The sequence below is a fragment of the Carcharodon carcharias genome, chromosome 2 (assembly GCF_017639515.1).
Source record: "Carcharodon carcharias isolate sCarCar2 chromosome 2, sCarCar2.pri, whole genome shotgun sequence".
Lineage (NCBI taxonomy): Eukaryota > Metazoa > Chordata > Chondrichthyes > Lamniformes > Lamnidae > Carcharodon > Carcharodon carcharias.
In genome coordinates, this window is record NC_054468.1 from 145,092,733 (window position 1) to 145,110,079 (window position 17,347).

The window sequence follows — 17,347 nt, forward strand, 5'->3', positions numbered from 1 at the left end:
TTCTATATTTCCTGTCAAATGGGGAAAGTTTGGTGAATGGAAAGAATGGCCTGTAGGGAGTACATAAGATTAAAAGCTTTGGGCAAAGTTAACCTAGAATAATATTTTAAAGTGGAGAAGTAGAAATGGGGGACCAGTTTCAAGCTAGTACAAGACAATTTTAGGCCTGAAAGTCAGGAAATTCTACTCCACACATACACATCAACATGTGGAATAAACATCAAGATGAGTAATGAAGGAAAGACCTCTGGAATCATTTAAGAAACAATTGAATGCTACAGCTGGCGATAGGCATAAGAGTCTCACTGGACAGATGATTTAAGATGGACTAAATAGCTTTCCTCTGCTCTAATTATCTTTTGATCATTTCTGTGTGTGTGCCTCTTTAGAAATAAAGCAATTGACTGGTCACTGGAAGAGAATTCAGAGTGAGGGAGGGGTATGTCTTTTCAGTCTGATTGTAAATGCTATTTCATACATGGCAACTTTGCTCTGCTAACCTTCCAATTGTACGTGAGAAATGTGAAATAGCTACAGTTGAGGGTTTAACATGGACTAGTAGATTTTGAAACCATGTCAACAAATGCCTCTTTTTAAGCCTGATTTTTCCCTTTAAATAAATAAGGGAATATGCTTTAATCCAGCAGTTCTCCCATAGAATTCCTCAGTGAGTCAGAGGATATGTTGAACTGTGACATCTCTACTGTGACAAGAAGTAAGTTTGATGCTTGCAGCTCAGAAGAATAAAGCAACCAAGTACCAGAATAATTGCAAAACAAAAACAGAATTACCTGGGAAAATTCAGCAGGTCTGGCAGCATCGGCGGAGAAGAACAAGGTTGACATTTCGAGTCCTCAAGACCCTTCAACAGAACAAATTGGCTGCGCCCAACGGTTCTGATCTGGAAATAGAGATAAAAGACTGCTCATAAGTCATGCAACTGTATCAATCTCTGCTGCACTTGTGTCTGTACAGATCAGAGTGATATGCTTTCATAAATGATTGGCATAACTTCATTTCCTTTAAGATGTCAACAGTAGTTTGCATTTATATAGCACCCTTACATCAGTGAAATATTGTAAAGTAAGGAACTGGATATTGAGCAAAATATGGGAGAAATGTTGAGGAAGGTCACTTAAACCACTATAAAGTGATATGAAGATTTTGAAAATGGAGAGCAATGCGTAGGCAAAGGGTTTTGAAAAGTGGTTTGTGTGTTAGGTTGTGATCACTGAAGGCTGTGATCACTGGAAAGGTGGAAGGTAGTTCAGAAGGTCAGAGTTGAAAGATTAGAGATGCAAGCAGCAACTTGAGATTTGAAGCTGAGTTGAGGGTCTTGTGGAACAGAGTGATTGACCATTGTTTAGTTCAGTCAGGCTAAGCCCAGGGAAGTATTGTGAATTATGGATTTGGAGGCTAAAGTGAAAAACTTACGCCGGCCTCGCCCAAGGCAACGCCGGCCAGACAGCAGCACATGTATCTGAGGATAGTGAAGCTGGCTATTGTTGTACATGTAAGCCAACCTCATGCTTGCAAATTATTTCACCAAGAGGAAGAAATAGAAGGAGAAAATAAAGATGTAAACCTTACATTAATATACCACCTTTCACGACCACAAGAAGCATTTTTGAAGTGTAGCCACTGTTGATAATGTCTCTGAACCAGAAGCTCCTGGTTTGTTTCCCAACTCAGGACTTGATGGCCAAAGATGATGTGTTCATAATGCGGCCAAATATGTTGACTATCAACCTGCAAATCCTTCTGACGCACGCCTTTGGTAGGTGGTAAGAGCAGGAGAAATTCCTGGCAAGCCATGTGATAGTTAGAGCCTCTACCAGCACTATCCGAAGTTCCAGACTGCAACATGCTTGCCAAAGCAACTTGGAATTCATGATCTATAATGTGCCACTGCTGTTGGTAGTGTAGCAAACACAGCAGTATTTTGCGCACAGTTGGTTTCTATAAGGAGCAATGTGATAATGACCAGTTAATCTGTTTTTGTGATGTTGATTGAAGGATAAATATTGACTCAGAATAATTCCCCTGTTCTTCAGAATTGTGCCATGGAATCTCTTGCACTCACCTGGAGAGGGGAGACTGTGCCTGAGTTTAATGCTGCATCCAAAAGACATTCTCTCAGTACTGCACTAGACTGTCAGCTTTGATTGTTTGTGCTCAAGTCCTGGATTAGGATTTAAACCTTCTGACTAAGAGGGGAGAATGCTACCAACTGAATCATGGCTGATTCATGAGAAACACGAACTAGACAGCTCTGAGGCAGCTGGAGGCCACTGAAAGCTTAGGTCTAGATAGGTAATATTGGGATAAACTGGAATGAAAATGATAGGGAGTGCAATGGCTATGGGCCCTTGAAGAGGATTGATTGATCAACTGTGTTGAGGACAAGGAAAGGAAATGGCACTATTACAGTTACATAGAATATTGGTAACCTGGACGGCAATCTTGGTGTTGTGAGCAGGACCAATACTTGACTGAAGGAACTTGATCAAGGAATAATAGGAGCAGTGGGTTATATTGTGATAACATGCAAGCTCACTGAAGGACAGGGGAAGATAAGGGACAACAATTGAAGAGTTTGGAGGTGTTTAATTGGACCTTTTAAGGAGGGAGTGATGGTGGCAGTTTTCAAGGTTTAGCGTTTTTATGCCAGAAAAGGAAGAAAGCTTTACTATGTCAGTTTTCATCAGATCAAGAGGCAGGAATTGAGTGATCTGGATTGAGTGGGAGGAGTTCAAGGGAGCAGTTTTGTAGGAGTTTTTGTGGAGAATTTGACTCTGAAGAGCACTAACAGGGTATTTGAGAGAAGGTGGTTAGTCAGGAGGTGGGAAAGCATTAAGCAAGAGTGGCTGAGCTGATAGTATAGATTTTGGAGATGACTAAATTCATGAGCTTTCACATGTGACGTGTGAGGTGAGACTATAGAGATGGGAGGTCAAATGAGTTGGTTTATGCTGAACAGGCATTGGGGTTTCCATGACCTTTAAAGGGATAATGTAATAGGATATAAATGGATTAAAAGAAGTTGCTAAACAAACTAGTCTCACACAAAAAGCTCGCTCAGCCTAGACGCAATGTAAATTACATTACTGAAGAAAGCAAGGGTGGAGGTAGTAGCTCTGAAGGGCACTATAGAAATGCAAGATGTTTTTCTCTGATTAACTGTTTTCACTTGCTGTGGTAACAGCCCCAGATTTTATTACTGATTCTACTGATGGGAGGGTAAGTAACCAAAGTACACAGAATTAAAATAATGGGCAAAAGAACCAGGAAGATTGAGAATTTTTTTATATATGCAGCAAGTTGTTGTGACCTGGAATTCACTCCCTGAAAAAATAATAGAAGCTGATTCAATAAGTAACTTTCAAAAGAGAATTGGATCAGTACTTGAAAAGGGAAAAAAAATTGCAAGGCCATGGGAAAAGAGTCGGGCAGTGTGGGATTAGTTAGATTGCTCTTTCAAAGGGATGGCGCAGGCATGATGGACCAAATGGCTCCCTTTGTGCTGCAAGATTCTATGGTGACTCATGAACACAAAGTTGCAATTGCCACCTAATCTAAAGTAAATTTTTATTCACTGCTTTGATTCCTAGGGTGAGAGGTTTTCTCTCTGAGAAGAGATTGAGTAAAATGGGCCTTTATTCCCTGGAGTTCAGAATAATTCATTGAAACATGTAAGAATCTGAGGGAGCTTAACAGTTGGATGCTGAGAGGTATTTTTCCCTGCCTGCAGAGTCTTAAACTAGGAACGATAGTCTTGAGATAAGAGGACGGCCATTTCGGACTGAGATGAGAAATTTCTTCACTCAAAAGAGTTATGAATCTTTAGAACTCTCAACCCCTGAGGGCTGTCAATGCTGAGTTGTTGAGTATATTCAAGACAGTTTGATAGATTTTTTTTCGATATTAAGGGAATTGAGGGATATTGGGACTGGATCACTGAATTGTTATGGTGTAGAAGGAGGCCATTTGGCCCACCTTGTCTGCACAACCTTTCTGAGCATTTAAACTTAGTGCCAATCTCTTGTCTTTTCCTCGTAACCCTGCACATAGTTTCTATTTAGATAATCATCCAATGCCCTCTTGAATGCCTCAATTGAACCTTCCTCCACCACACTTCTAGGCAGGGCATTCCAATCCCTAACCACTTGCTGTGTGAAAACATTTTTTCTCACCTCACCTTTTCTCCTTTTGCAAAACACTTGAAAACTGTGCCCTCTGATTCTTGATCTGTTTACCAGCCAGAACAGGTTCTCCCTATCTACTCTGTCCAGACCCCTCATGATTTCGAGAACTTCTATCAAGCCTCCTCTCAACTTTCTCAAGGAAAACAGTCCCAACTTCTCCAATCTTTCCTCACAACTGAATTGCCTCTTCCCTGGAACTATTCTTGTAAATCTCTTCTGCACACTCTCCAATACGTTCACATCCTTCCTACAGTGTTGTACACTATACTCCAGCTGATGTCTAACCAGTGTCTTATCCAAGTTCATCATAACCTCCCTGCTCTTGTACTCTATGCCCCTATTAATGAAGCCTAGAATACTGTATGCTTTAGAAACAGCTCTCTGTGCCTGCTCTGCCATCTTTAATGTGTACGTATACACCCAGGTCTCTCTTTGAAGCTGGCAGGGCAACTTGACAAGTCAGTTAGTTACATAGGATGCTTAGCTTTGTAAACAACAATATTGATACAAAAACACGGAAATCATGCTAAACCGTCAAAATTTCTGGTTAGATGTCTGCTGCGGTATTTACAAATTTGAGCAACACACTGGATCTCAAGGCCTTGGAGAAAGTGCAAAGGAGGTTTAGCAGAACAATGATCAGGGTGAGGGACTTCAATCAAATGGAGAGATTGTAGAAGCTGGGATTGTTCTCCTTGGGGCAGGGAAGGTTCAGGGGAGACCTAGACAAGTATTCAAAATTGAGGAGTTTTGATGGATCTAGAAAAAGAAACTCTTTCATTTGTCAAGTGGATTGGTAACTGGAGGTCAAGGATTTAAGGTAGTTTGCAGTAAAACTGGAGGGGACATCAGAGTAAATTTCTTCACACAAAGGTTGGTTAAGTTATGCAATGTGCTACATGTAAGGCTGGTGCAAGCAGATTCCATAGGAATTTTCAAAGTGCAATTGGATGTGTACTTAAGACTAATTTGCAGAGTTTGGCGAAGAAACTTGGATGTGGGACTAAATTGGCCAGCTCTTTCAAAGGACTTCCAAAGACATGACCTGCTGAATGGCCGCCTCCTATATTGTAAGATTCTACGATGACAACTATGAAGGAAAAGTGATGTTTAAGGTGATCAAGCCAGATCTGCTGTCATATGACTGGTGGGTGAGGGGGTTGGGAGAGGGGAGATGGGGAAGTGTGTATAGGGAGTGGCGTTCAGATGCCAGACACACTCGAGCCCATAGCTCTTTGATTTAAGGTTTCAAAGTTTGGTGTTGTATTGGGGAAATGGCAGTGCTTGAGAGCTGAAAGGGACAGTGTAGAAGCAATTCTACTGTTGAGTTGTTTCATGGAACTGTCTGCATTGTGGCAAGGAGAAGAATTGATAGATGGTGAATGAGATGAAATGATTGGAGATGGCGTGTTGATTATGACTTCCAACGCTTTTCAAGGCGGCAAGGCCTTGGTGTCATGTTTGGGGGTTTATATACAAAGCGAGGTTGAATTAGAACAAAAGGGCATAGGAGAGGCATAGGTTAAATTTAGGTATGGATTGATCAAATCAGAAGTGTCAATGTAGAGTTCTTATGGTTGAGCCAGGTTTCAGCTACACTCAGGAAGTGGCTTGGTTGACATAAGATGATTTTATGGATGAGAAGTTATTTTGAAGTGTATATAATACTGAAGATTTGAATACTTTTTCACATATTGGTAACACCTGCACCTTGCTGTCCAATTCTTGATTTTGTTCGCTCAAACTGGGTTTTATGCCTGGAAAGAACTATACTTCAGCAGGATGAAGTGCTGGTGGTTAAAGGTGTTGTCACTGCACATGACCAAGTGAGTTGAGGTAATGATTTAAATGGAATGCCCAAGAAGTGCACTGATTTTATATATGTATGGTCGGTTGTCTTTCATCTGTATGAACTGTTTCTGCTTTTGTTGCAGCTTTGGATAGGTCAACAACTCAAAGTGATTGTGGCTTTAAGAGCAAATGGAGCTATGAAGAGACAGAGGAAGAAGACTGCCCTGTGAATACAGAAAAAGAGTAAGATAATTGTCTAAGTTATAACAAATGGTTCCTGGCTAATGTTTATTTTGCATGAAAATAGACCTAGTTGTATTTGTCGGTCAGATTTTTAAAATATTTCCCATTGAAAGCTGAATGCTCGCTGTGGTGAGAAATGTCATTTGTTCCTAGTAGGCCAGATTTTTGGGGGGGTTTTCAATTTGTTCTTATTTGTGCCTATCCAACTCCCATCAATTTCATTTTTAATCAAGTATATCTCAGTATATTTAGATGAAGTGATTGCAGAATGCACCTGCAAACAATTTGTGACATCCTTTCCATTTGTTCTTTCTCATGCTGATTCGATTATTGTTACCTAAGTGTTAGTACGAATGATTGTACAGATTAGTTGGCTCTATTCCTGTCCTTTCTGCATGGTCAGCTTCCATTTACATTATTTGGCAAATTCAAGTGGTTACTAAACATATTGATCAGAACCTGCCTTTTGTTGCAAATATTGATGTGGCCTCTGCTTAAATCACCAACTCTGGCTGCTCCATTGTCACAGAGTCATTTGTGTAAACTCCTGCTCACTGTTCTAAACTAGCTTTATATACAAAAAAAACCCTTATCCTACTTAAGGTGTTGCTTTTAAGGTTCTGTGAACCATAACCCTTCAAATATTACTACTTTTATTATCTTTAAAATGTACGGCCTCACATTTACTAACATTGAATTTCATTACCCACTTTTCTTTTAGCCGTTCCACCACTTCTTCAATATCCATTTGCAGTTTCCTTTGGTCTTTAGAACTATGTCACCAATTTTAGAATCATCTGCAAATTTGTACATCACTTTCTCGTGCCATCACTTTTTTTGGGGAGATATTTTTTTCAGTTGACTGTTGGTTGATCTCATTTTGAGTTGATCCTAATAAATTTGTCTTCCTGTGTGACCTTTTATGATCAATTCAAAATTAGCCAAGAAAACAAAGCTGAGAATCTTGGAGTGCAGCATCATGCCAATTTTGACATATGGAAGTCAGTGTTGGGTTATCTTTGGAGCATTGCAGAGAATAATTGAGGCTGCAGAGTTGTGATTTTTGAGGCGAATAATGAAGATATCTTGGATAAGTCAGACTATCAATGAAGAGGTGCTAGTAAAATCTGAGACCAGAAGAACTCTGCTGACCAAGATCAGGAAGATTCAGTTGGAATTTCTTGGGCAAATAATAAATCTATTGATTTAGTAAGTCTGATGCTGATGGGAAAGATTGATAGTAAAAGAGATCGAGGTAGACAAAGAATGATCTTTTAAAGAGCTTCACATACTGGATGAAAGTATCACCAACGAAGATGACCCACTCCTTAGGAGAAAGATTAACATGGAGGTCCATAGTCGCCAATGTCCTCTTAGGGTACAGTGCCTGAAGAGGGAGAGAGTTGATGGATCAGAGTGAAAAAGACACCTGATGACTTTTAATTTGAAATGCATAGCCACCACCCCACAAAACTTTGAACAGGAGGGAAAATAGTTTTGCCCTTTTGTTTGGCATTTTAAAGTAACATTGACTAGCTGCCATACATTTTAGGATTCCTGACAAATTGACCTAAAAGTTCAAGCTCTATGTTTCCGCAGTGAACTCATGTTCAGAATTTTTGAGGGTATATTCACAAAGGTCCAGTAATCTTTACTATTATTTTGACAGACAAAGACTGATTAGAGTCATTTGAACAAAAAGGGGACTAAGGCATCCCAAATGGCTTACAAAAGCAAGTGCTGCAGAAGTTCAAAATCTGAAATTTTAAAAAAATGAAAATGCTGGATGTATTCAGCAGGTCAGGCAGCATCTATGGAGGGAGAAGGAGTTAATGTTTCCAGTTGATGACATCTTGTCAGAACTGGAAAAGGTAAAAGATGCAACAAGTTTTAAGCTCGTACAGAGGTGGGGAGGGGGAAAGAAAAGGATACTGGAAAGGAGAGATTAAATGACATTGGAGAAGGGGAGTGAAAGTAGGAAATGTAGCAAATTGGATTAGAAACTGGTTAAAATTGAGTGGCGTACAAATTTGCTGATGATTCTAAAATTGGAGGTATAGTTCTAAAGAGCAAAGGAAGCTGTAAATATCTATTGATGAAGTGGTGGAATGGCTTAAAAAAGTAGATGAAATTCAATGTTAATAAGTGTGCTTGGCTAAAAATAATAAAAGTAGAAGAGTTTGGAGGCTTAGTTTTTCAAAACCTTAAAAGCGACACCTCAAGTGGGATAAGGCTTTCTTTTTATATAAATAGCTAATGGAATAGTTTAGAACAGTGAGCAGAAGTAGCTTATTTATACAAATGGTTGTGTGACAATGGAACAGTCAGTTAGTGGTTGAAGCAGAGGCGACATCAACATTTGCAAGTAGGTTGGGTAGGGTGGTTCAAAAAAGGGAGATAAAGGAGTGCATACATTTGGGAATCAGAGCACTTGCTTGTGTGAAACAGCAACTTACAGCATTATGGAGGCAAACAATCAAATGTATTATGATGATCTTCCCTGACATACTATAATTTATTCTAATTTAAAATTTTAATGGGAACACAGTGTATTGTTTCTGGATTAACTGATACCAGGACTGAATTCAGTTTTAAGATCACAATACTGTATTTAGAGAGGAGGGAGGCTATTTTTCTTATCTTGTTTTATTTATCCAGAAATAGTCCATAGGTGCACCATTACACAATGTCCAGCTAAGATACAATATCCTGCAGGATAACAATCTGCCAAATACTAAGTCCAACACCTCTGAACCTCATAATTATTTCCATACCACAAATAGTGTCTTAAGTGTGGGTGGCATATGAAAATCAATACAAATAAGTACAAACATGCCACCTATTTTTCCCCTTTCATGTTCTGTACTTCACTTGGTAATCCTACCACCCGCATGCTTGATGACCTACATTGGGTTGCAGTAAAGCAATATGTTGACTGTAACATTCTCATCCTTATATTCAAGTACCTCCATGGCTTTGCCCTCCCTATCTTGTGTCTCCTCCAGCCCGACAACACTCCAAGATATTTATGCTCCTCTAATTTTGGCCTTTTGTGCCAATTTTAATGTTTTAATGATGATCGTGCCTTCAATTGCCTTTGGGCCTCATGCTCTGGAATACCCTCCCTAAACCTCTTTGCCCCACTACCTCGCTTTCTTCCTCTTAAGGCACACCTTCAAACCTCCTCTTTGACCAAGCATTTAATCTTCTGACCCAATATCTCCTACGTGGCTCAGTGTCATACTTTGTTTTATTATGTGAAGTACCTTGGGATGTTTCATTCCAGACACTATAGGTTGTTGTTCTAGGGGCAATGAATGATTGCTGGAGAATGTGGGCTCCATTGCTTGTTATCCTCACACTGCTGTGACATGGTGACAGGCGAACTAATACACCTACATCTCTATTCATAGAGGAGGAATTTCCAAATTGGGGAAAGGCAAGATGTTGTCCTCTAATGCATCTCTTAATCCCTAATGCCTTCACCCCAAAATAGTACCAATGTCAATTTCTCCACTCCATGTATCACTCATCCTAACTTATCTTCGGCTCTTTGGTAGAATTACTGCCTTGTGAAGGGAGTCTAACAAGCAAGCACCGAGTAGAACTTTGATTGTGTGTGTATATGTGTGAGATAATGACCTCAATTGAAGGTATTCATGTGACCTTCATCCACCTGTTTGTGAAAGCCATCAAGGCCTTTTAAATGGATTACAGGGATAGATATCCATAATTTTTCAATGATGTACGTAGATTGTCGATCAAATTGAAGCAAAATAAATTTGAAGCTACTGGACTACAAACTGAGACAACTGTGATTTCAGCAGTGCAACAATTAAAAAGGAATTAAGGTATTTTTTAATTCTATAGCAGCCATATCGGTCAGTGAGGAAGTAATATGTAAATACACTATTTTGATTTCATTTACATTGTTTTGACTATTTTTGAGGTACCTTTTTTAAAAATGTTTACATTTGTTTTAGTTTGGAATTCGGTTCCCTCTTAAGAAAGCTACTTCAATTGTGAACATTCATTGAGGTAATTTAAGTAGCCAATAAGCAGCATGATTAAAATCCTTAGCAGCAGAGTCACCACATATCCTTTCAGATGGCTTTTAAAATATGTGGTGTCAAATGAACCTACTTTAAATGTGTTCTTCCTTTCACTGCGGTTCATTTCCAGTGCACTGCTCTCTAGTTGCGAGTGTGGATGGGGTCTGCGGGGATGGCCTTAGACTAGTGTACCAGCAGACTTTTTCCCTCTTCCTTCTAGGGAAGCTCTTCTCTTGCATTTGGTGCATCCCCTTGATAGCCTAGCCAAGATTGGAAAATTCCAGGTGAAGGAGTGATGGCCTGAAACCTGTGTCCTGCTATTTTAGGTGTGAAGATATCAATCTGTTAAACTGGAAGAATTTCATACCACACTTCTTCTCAACCCACTCCAAGAATCAAGTGTGTTAGTATTTTCAAGTGGTAAATTTGGGGAAAAATTAAGTATTCAAATAAACCAAATTGAACATAAACAAAAATACCTGGAAAAAATCAGGTCTGACAGCATCTGCGGAGAGGGACACAGTTAACATTGACTCTTAGTCCATATGACTCTTCATCAGAACTAAGGAAAAATAGAAAAGAGGTGAAATATAAGCTGGTTTAAGGGGGTTTGGGACAGATAGAGCTGGATAGAGGGCCAGTGATAGGTGGAGATTGCCAAAAGATGCCATAGACAAAAGGACATAGAGGTGTTGATGGTGGTGATATTAGCTAAGAAATGTGCTAAAGGGGACATTAAGGGTAGAAAGCAGGATGAGCAAGGGACAGATAGCCCTAGTTGGGGTGGGATGGGGCGGATCGAAATAGGCTAAAAGATAGAGATAAAACAATGGCTGGAAATACATTTAAAAATAATGGAAATAGGTGGGAAAAGAAAAATATATATAAATTATTGGAAAAACATTAAGTAGCCTGAGGGGCACAAAGCTGCTTAAGGTGTTGCTTGCATTTTATTTGAAGTTTAACAAAGTGCTGGATTTCCAGAGGGAATTTTTGTTTTTCTTCTTGTGTTTGCAATATGCACTTTTTCCCTATTTCACAATAGAGAAAAAAATGTTACTGGAATCAAGAGTTTTTGACTCTCGGAACATGGATTAGGCAAAGTTAATCCATTGGGAATAAAAGCATGATTTAAAATGAAGATAGGTAAAGTTCCAGTTTAATTGGGCTTTTTTAATGTGGCACCCTGTCTCTAGTATTGGAGCTTTGTGTAACAGTCAATAAAACCATACTGCTGTCTCTGTTTTCATTTCAGAACAAGAGTGCTCTTCCAGCAGTCTGACATTTCAAGTAACCATGATAGTAGTTCAGTATATTAATGGAGGGGTGGAAAATGCAGCAAAAGCTATTGTTCAAGCTGGCCAGGGAACATTGATGTCCTCATTAGGGAGCCATGAACCACCAATCTCCCCTACTAATGACCACCTCCCACCCTCACACCTTAGGCTACATAAATTTTTCCTAAGTTTTCAGGTTAAATGCAGTGCCTATTCCATGCAGCCACATTGAGGCTGAGCTTAATGCTCAGTATGTACTTTATTCTGCTTTTAGTGAAAAAAAACATTTTCTGCTACCAACAGATGTAAGCAAAATCTTATATATGGATGTTGGCTGTGTTTTTTTAAGCTTAATTCTCATTTTAAACTTAGTGTAAACCACACAATTTTACTTCACAGTGAAGCCAACCTGCTGAGTACTGATTGTGAGGGGATGAAAACTGAAGAACCAAAGGTAGGAAAATTAGTTCTCTTAAAACCGTTGAGGATACTTGCTACTTTTGACAAAGTGTAAATGTTTCTTCTGGAAGCAATGAAGTATCTTGGGACTTTTGCGTTAAAATTGGACTTGTTTCAATGTCTTACTGGTTTTACCAGAAAGAACAAATATTTTGAAGATATTGACAGGACTGGAAAATTTAAGCTATGGAGAACAACTATACAGGTTGGAACAGAGGAGACTAAGAAGAGACTTAATCAAAGTGAATAAAATTATGGAGGGCCTAGATACAGTAGATAGGACACATTTCCCTTAGCAGAGAAGTCAATAGCTGAGGCATGGTGAGGGGGTATGGATTTAAAGTAAATGACAGAAGGATTAGAGAGGAGTTGAGAATTTCTTTCACCCAGGTAATGGGGGAGACCTGGAACCCATTGCGTGAAATGAGAAACCCTTACTGCATTTAGGAAGGACTTGAATATGTACTTGAAGTGCTGTAACCTGCAAGATTATAGATCAAGAACTGGAAAGTGCAATTGGGCTAAATAGCTCTTGTTAGCTGAATGGTCTCTTTCTGTGCAGTCAATTTCTTAGATTCTATAATTGTGTGCCTATGTGTCGTCTATCATGTCCCCATGTCCTCTGAAAATATTGAGTTAATGAATTATTTTTGATGCATATTTGCTGTTTTTAAGAAAACATCACAACCAGGTTGTGGCTGAATGACTAGTTAATCTGTTTTGGTGGTAATTAAAGGTTGAATGTTGGTCAGGACAACTTGCTCCTCCACTTCAATAAATGAAGTGCCATGGGATCCTTTATGTCACTTGAAAAGGCAGGTGGGGCTTTAGTACTTTCACCCAAAAGACAGCACTCTCACATTACTGCATTGAAGTGCCAGCCTAAGTTAGATGCACAAGTCTTTGGAACTGAGGCTTTTTAATGCATGTTATGTGAAAAATTAAACAGCTGTGATTGGGCTTACATCCTGTTGCTCAAGTTGGTAATGGAATTTGAGTTGAAATCTTTGTAACTCTTTTATGGCCATCTAAATATTAAATCGGTGGCCTACAGTGATTGAGCTGTTGTTATAACTTTAGACCAAATGCCCGTGCTATTTCAAAGGTTGTCCAATTAATACACACAGAATTGGATTTTTATTTTTGCTGTTCAGTATTGCTTTGCAACAGGTTTAGTTCATGTATCTGCCTTGGGAGCCGTTTTAAGGTTCCCACTCACACTGACCAACACACGCACACACGCATCCGCTCTGTGGGTGAGGGTGAGTGAGTGAGCAACCTGAGACTGGGAACGAGCTGGACATAGACACTGTGACCCTGTCACAATCTGATCATTTTTATTAATTACTTTTTAAATTGATAATTTGTGACATTGCTGTACTTTTGCTCAGTAATTGTTTCTTTCCTTAAAACTTCAGCTTTTTTTTGAAATTCAGTTTAGCATTGTGCCAAAATTTGCTCATCGGTCCCTTGAGAGAGAAAAATATGCATATGTGGCCCTGAGCGAAAATGTTGGACAAGCCTGACTTAGATGAAGGGATCAAGTATAATACAAGCTTGATACAAATGGGAAAGTAATCTGTGAGGAGGAAGCAAAGGCTGAAAAGGGATATATTGACAGGCTAAGCGAGTGGGAAAGAATGTGGCCGATGAACTGTAATGTGAAAAAGTATGAAGTTGTCCACTTTGGTAAGAAAAGTGGAAAAGCAGATTATATGTTCCAAAGGTGAGAGATTGGGAAATGTTCATATTTATGCAGACCTATAAATCACAAAGCTGACATGCAGCTACAGCAAGCAATGAGGAAAGCAAATGGTATGTTAGCCTTTATTACAAAGGCATGGGAGTATAAGAGCAAAGAAATCCTTCTGCAATTATATAAAGCCTTGGTGAGACCAGATTTAACACAGTGTTGACTGTCGCAGCACAAGCCATCATCTTACAAGATGGAAGACTTGGTGAAACCGCATTTGGAGTAATGTGTGCAGACCCCTAGCTCAGTAGGAACATACTTCTCTTAGAAAGGTGCAACTATGATTCACTGGACTAATTGCTGGGATGAGTGATTGCCCTATGTGTAGGGACTGAGTAGATTAAACCTGTTGTTCCTAGAATTTAGAAGAGTAACACATGAACTCATTAAAATTCTTTAGGACTTCCTGGGGGAGTTCCTGGGAGGATATTTCTTGGGTGAAGAATCTAGAATTAGGAGGTTACAGTCTCAGTATGAGGAGTTGGCCATTTAGGACTGAGATAAGGAGAATTTTTTTCAAAATACTGTGAATCTTTGGAAGTCTCTACCAGAGAGCTTTGGATACTCAGTTGCTGGGTTTATTCAAGATAGAGATTAGATTTTGGATACTAATGGAATCAAGGGATACGGGATAGGATGGGAAAGTGGAGTTGAAGTAGATGATCAACTCTGACCTGATTGGATAACAGAACAGGCTCAAATAGTCTCCACCTCCTATTTCTTATGCAAGTCAAGTTAGGGATGAGAAAAACTATTTGTGCCACCCAAATTTATCCATCCACAAAGATCCTGAAGTCATTCGCACTTTTACGTGACCATCCGAGCAAAGATCAGAGTTTTTGAACATCGCAACACTGAATTACAGAATCACAGAATCTTAACCACATAAAAGGAGGCCATTCAACCCATCATGTCTGCACTGTCTCTCCAAATGAATATTATGACCTAGTACCATTGCCCTGCCTTTTCCCCGTACCCTTGCACATTGTTTCTATTCAAATAATCATCTAATGTCCTCATGAATGCCTCGATTGAACCTGCCTCAAGGTCACTTCCAGGCAGTGCATTCCAGACCTGAACCACTCATTGTGTGAAAAACTTTTTCTCATGTCACACTTGCTTCTTTTGCAAATCACTTTAAATCTGTGCCCTCTCATTTTTGATCCTTTTACGAGTGGGAACAGCTTCTCCTTATCTCCTCTGTACAGACCCCTCATGATTTCAAACATCTCTATCAGATCTCCTCTCAGCTGCCTTCTCTCCAAGGAGAACAGTCCCAACTTCTCCAATCTATTCTCACAACTGAAATTTCTCATCCCTGGAACCATTCCTGTAAACCGCTTCTGCACTCTCTCCAATGTGTTCACATCCTTCCTATAATATGGTGCCTAGAACTGTACACAATATTCCAGCTGAAGCCTAATGAGTGTCTTATATAAATTCAGCATAACCTCCCTGCTCTTGTGCTCTGTGCCCCTGTTAATAAAGCCCAGGATACTATATGCTTTATTAACAGCTCTCTCCACCTGTCCTGCCACCTTCAATGATCAATGCACGTATACACCTAAGTCTTTCTGCTTCTGCAGCCCCTTCAAAATTTCATCCCTTATTTCATTTTGTCTGTCCATGTTCTTCCTAGCAAAATGCATCACCTCACACTTCTCTGCATTGAACTTCACCTGCCACCTATCTGCCCACTCCACCAACTTGTCTATGTCCTCTTGAAGTTCCACAGCATCCTCCTCACAGTTCACAACACTTCCGAGCTTCGTATCATCCGCAAACTTTGAAATTGTTCCCTGCGCACCAACCATTAATATATATCAGGAAAAGCATGGGTCCTAATACCGACCCCTGGGGAACTCCACTACAAACCTTCCTCCAGCCTGAAAAATATCCATTGACCATTACTCTCTGCTTCCTATTTTTCAGCCAATTTTGTGTCCACGTTGCTAGTGTCCCTTTTATTCCATGAACAATAACTTTTCTCACAAGTCAGGTGTGTGGCACTGTGTCAAATGCCTTTTCAAAGTCCATGTACACCACATCAATAGCATTACCCACATGACCTTTTCTGTTACCTCTTCAAAAAAACCCCAAGTTAGTCAAACACAATTTCCCCTTTAGAAATCCATGCTGGCTCTTCCATTTCAACCCATATTTTTCCATGTGACTACTGAATCAATCCCGAATAATTGTTTCTAGAATCTCGCCCACCACTGCACTTTGTGACTTTGCAAAAAACGCATTTTCTGCCCAAATTGGACAATTTTATTGATTAAGATTACTGTCCTGAAGTGACCACACTCAACAGCTTTCTTATTAGGCTGTATCTATAGTATAACTGTTTCTGTTGTTGATTCCTTCCGAGCTCTGTATCATCCGCAAACTTTGAAATTGTTCCCTGTGCACCAAGATCTGGATCATTAATATATATCAGGAAAAGCTGATGAGCCCAGCGAGTCTATTTCCTCCTTGCCGTCACTTCAGAACAATAATCTTTAATCTAACAAAATTGTCCATTTTTGATACAAGCATTTTTTTGTTCTTTCACCTTTGACAGGCCTAGTCTATAAAGCAATAAATACTTGAGGCTTGTGGAGCAGTTTCATTGCACCAGTGATATTCCTCAACAAAAAAGGCATCTAGCTTGGTTTAGGGCACTTTCCGTTAAGGTACGGCTTAGCGTCTCCACTTCATCCCTTGGACTCTGGTCTGTTAGATATGTGCAACATTTAACATTTGATATCCAGGCTCAGCGGATTTGAGCAAGAGGATGCAATATTATTAGAACAGATGCAGCATTTTTTTTTATTTGTTCATGGGATGTTGATGTGGCTGGCAAGACCAGCATTTCTTGTCCATTCCAAATTGTCCTTTAGAAGGCGATGGTGAAACATCTTAAACTATTGTAGACCATTGGTGTGGATACACCCACCGTGCTATTAGGGGAGGAGTTCCAGAATTTTGATCCAGCAACAGTGAAGCAACAGCAATATAGTTTCAAACCAGGAAGGCCTGTGACTTTGAGGGGAGCCCATGCACTTGCTGCTCTTGCAGGTTTCGAAGGATCTGTGATGAGTCACTGCAGGTGGATCATGTAGAAGATACACACTGCTGTCACTGTGCACCGCTGGTGGAGGGAGTAAACATTTAAGGCAGTGGATGGGTGTTGATCAAGTGGGCTACTTTGTCCTGGCTAGTGTTGAGTTTATTGAGTGTTGTTGAATATGCACACATCCTGACTGGTGCCTTGCAGATGGTTGACAGATTTTGGGGAATCAGGAGGTGAGTTACCCACTTGTAGAACTGTCAGCACCTGACTTCTTATAGCCACAGTATTTATATGGCCAGTCCAGTTCAGTTTCTGGTCAGTGACAACCCCAGGATGTTAATGGTGGGTAATTTCCGCAATGGTAATACCATTGAACATCAAGAACAGATAGTTAGATTCTTTCCGTTGTTGATGATAGTCATTGCCTGGCACTTAGGTGGCAAGTGATATTTGTGCCATACGTCAGCCTAAGCCTGAAAGTTGTCCAGGTTTTGAAGAGTTGCAATGCAGAA

General features: G+C 39.9%; 1 protein-coding gene across 8 annotated transcripts in view; it reads left to right on the forward strand.

The window, feature by feature from the left end:
- The window catches only part of senp6a (SUMO specific peptidase 6a), a 179,114-nt gene that overhangs the window by 31,703 nt on the left and 130,064 nt on the right, over positions 1 to 17,347 (forward strand). For all 8 annotated transcript variants that reach the window (XR_005941294.1, XM_041173392.1, XM_041173372.1 and 5 more), the window contains exons 2-3: positions 6,140 to 6,239; positions 11,968 to 12,022. Coding sequence is in view for 7 of the 8 variants with exons in the window: in XM_041173392.1 (XP_041029326.1) it covers positions 6,140 to 6,239; positions 11,968 to 12,022 (155 nt within the window). In the remaining variant the exon portion in view is untranslated. The remainder of the gene's footprint in view (positions 1 to 6,139; positions 6,240 to 11,967; positions 12,023 to 17,347) is intronic.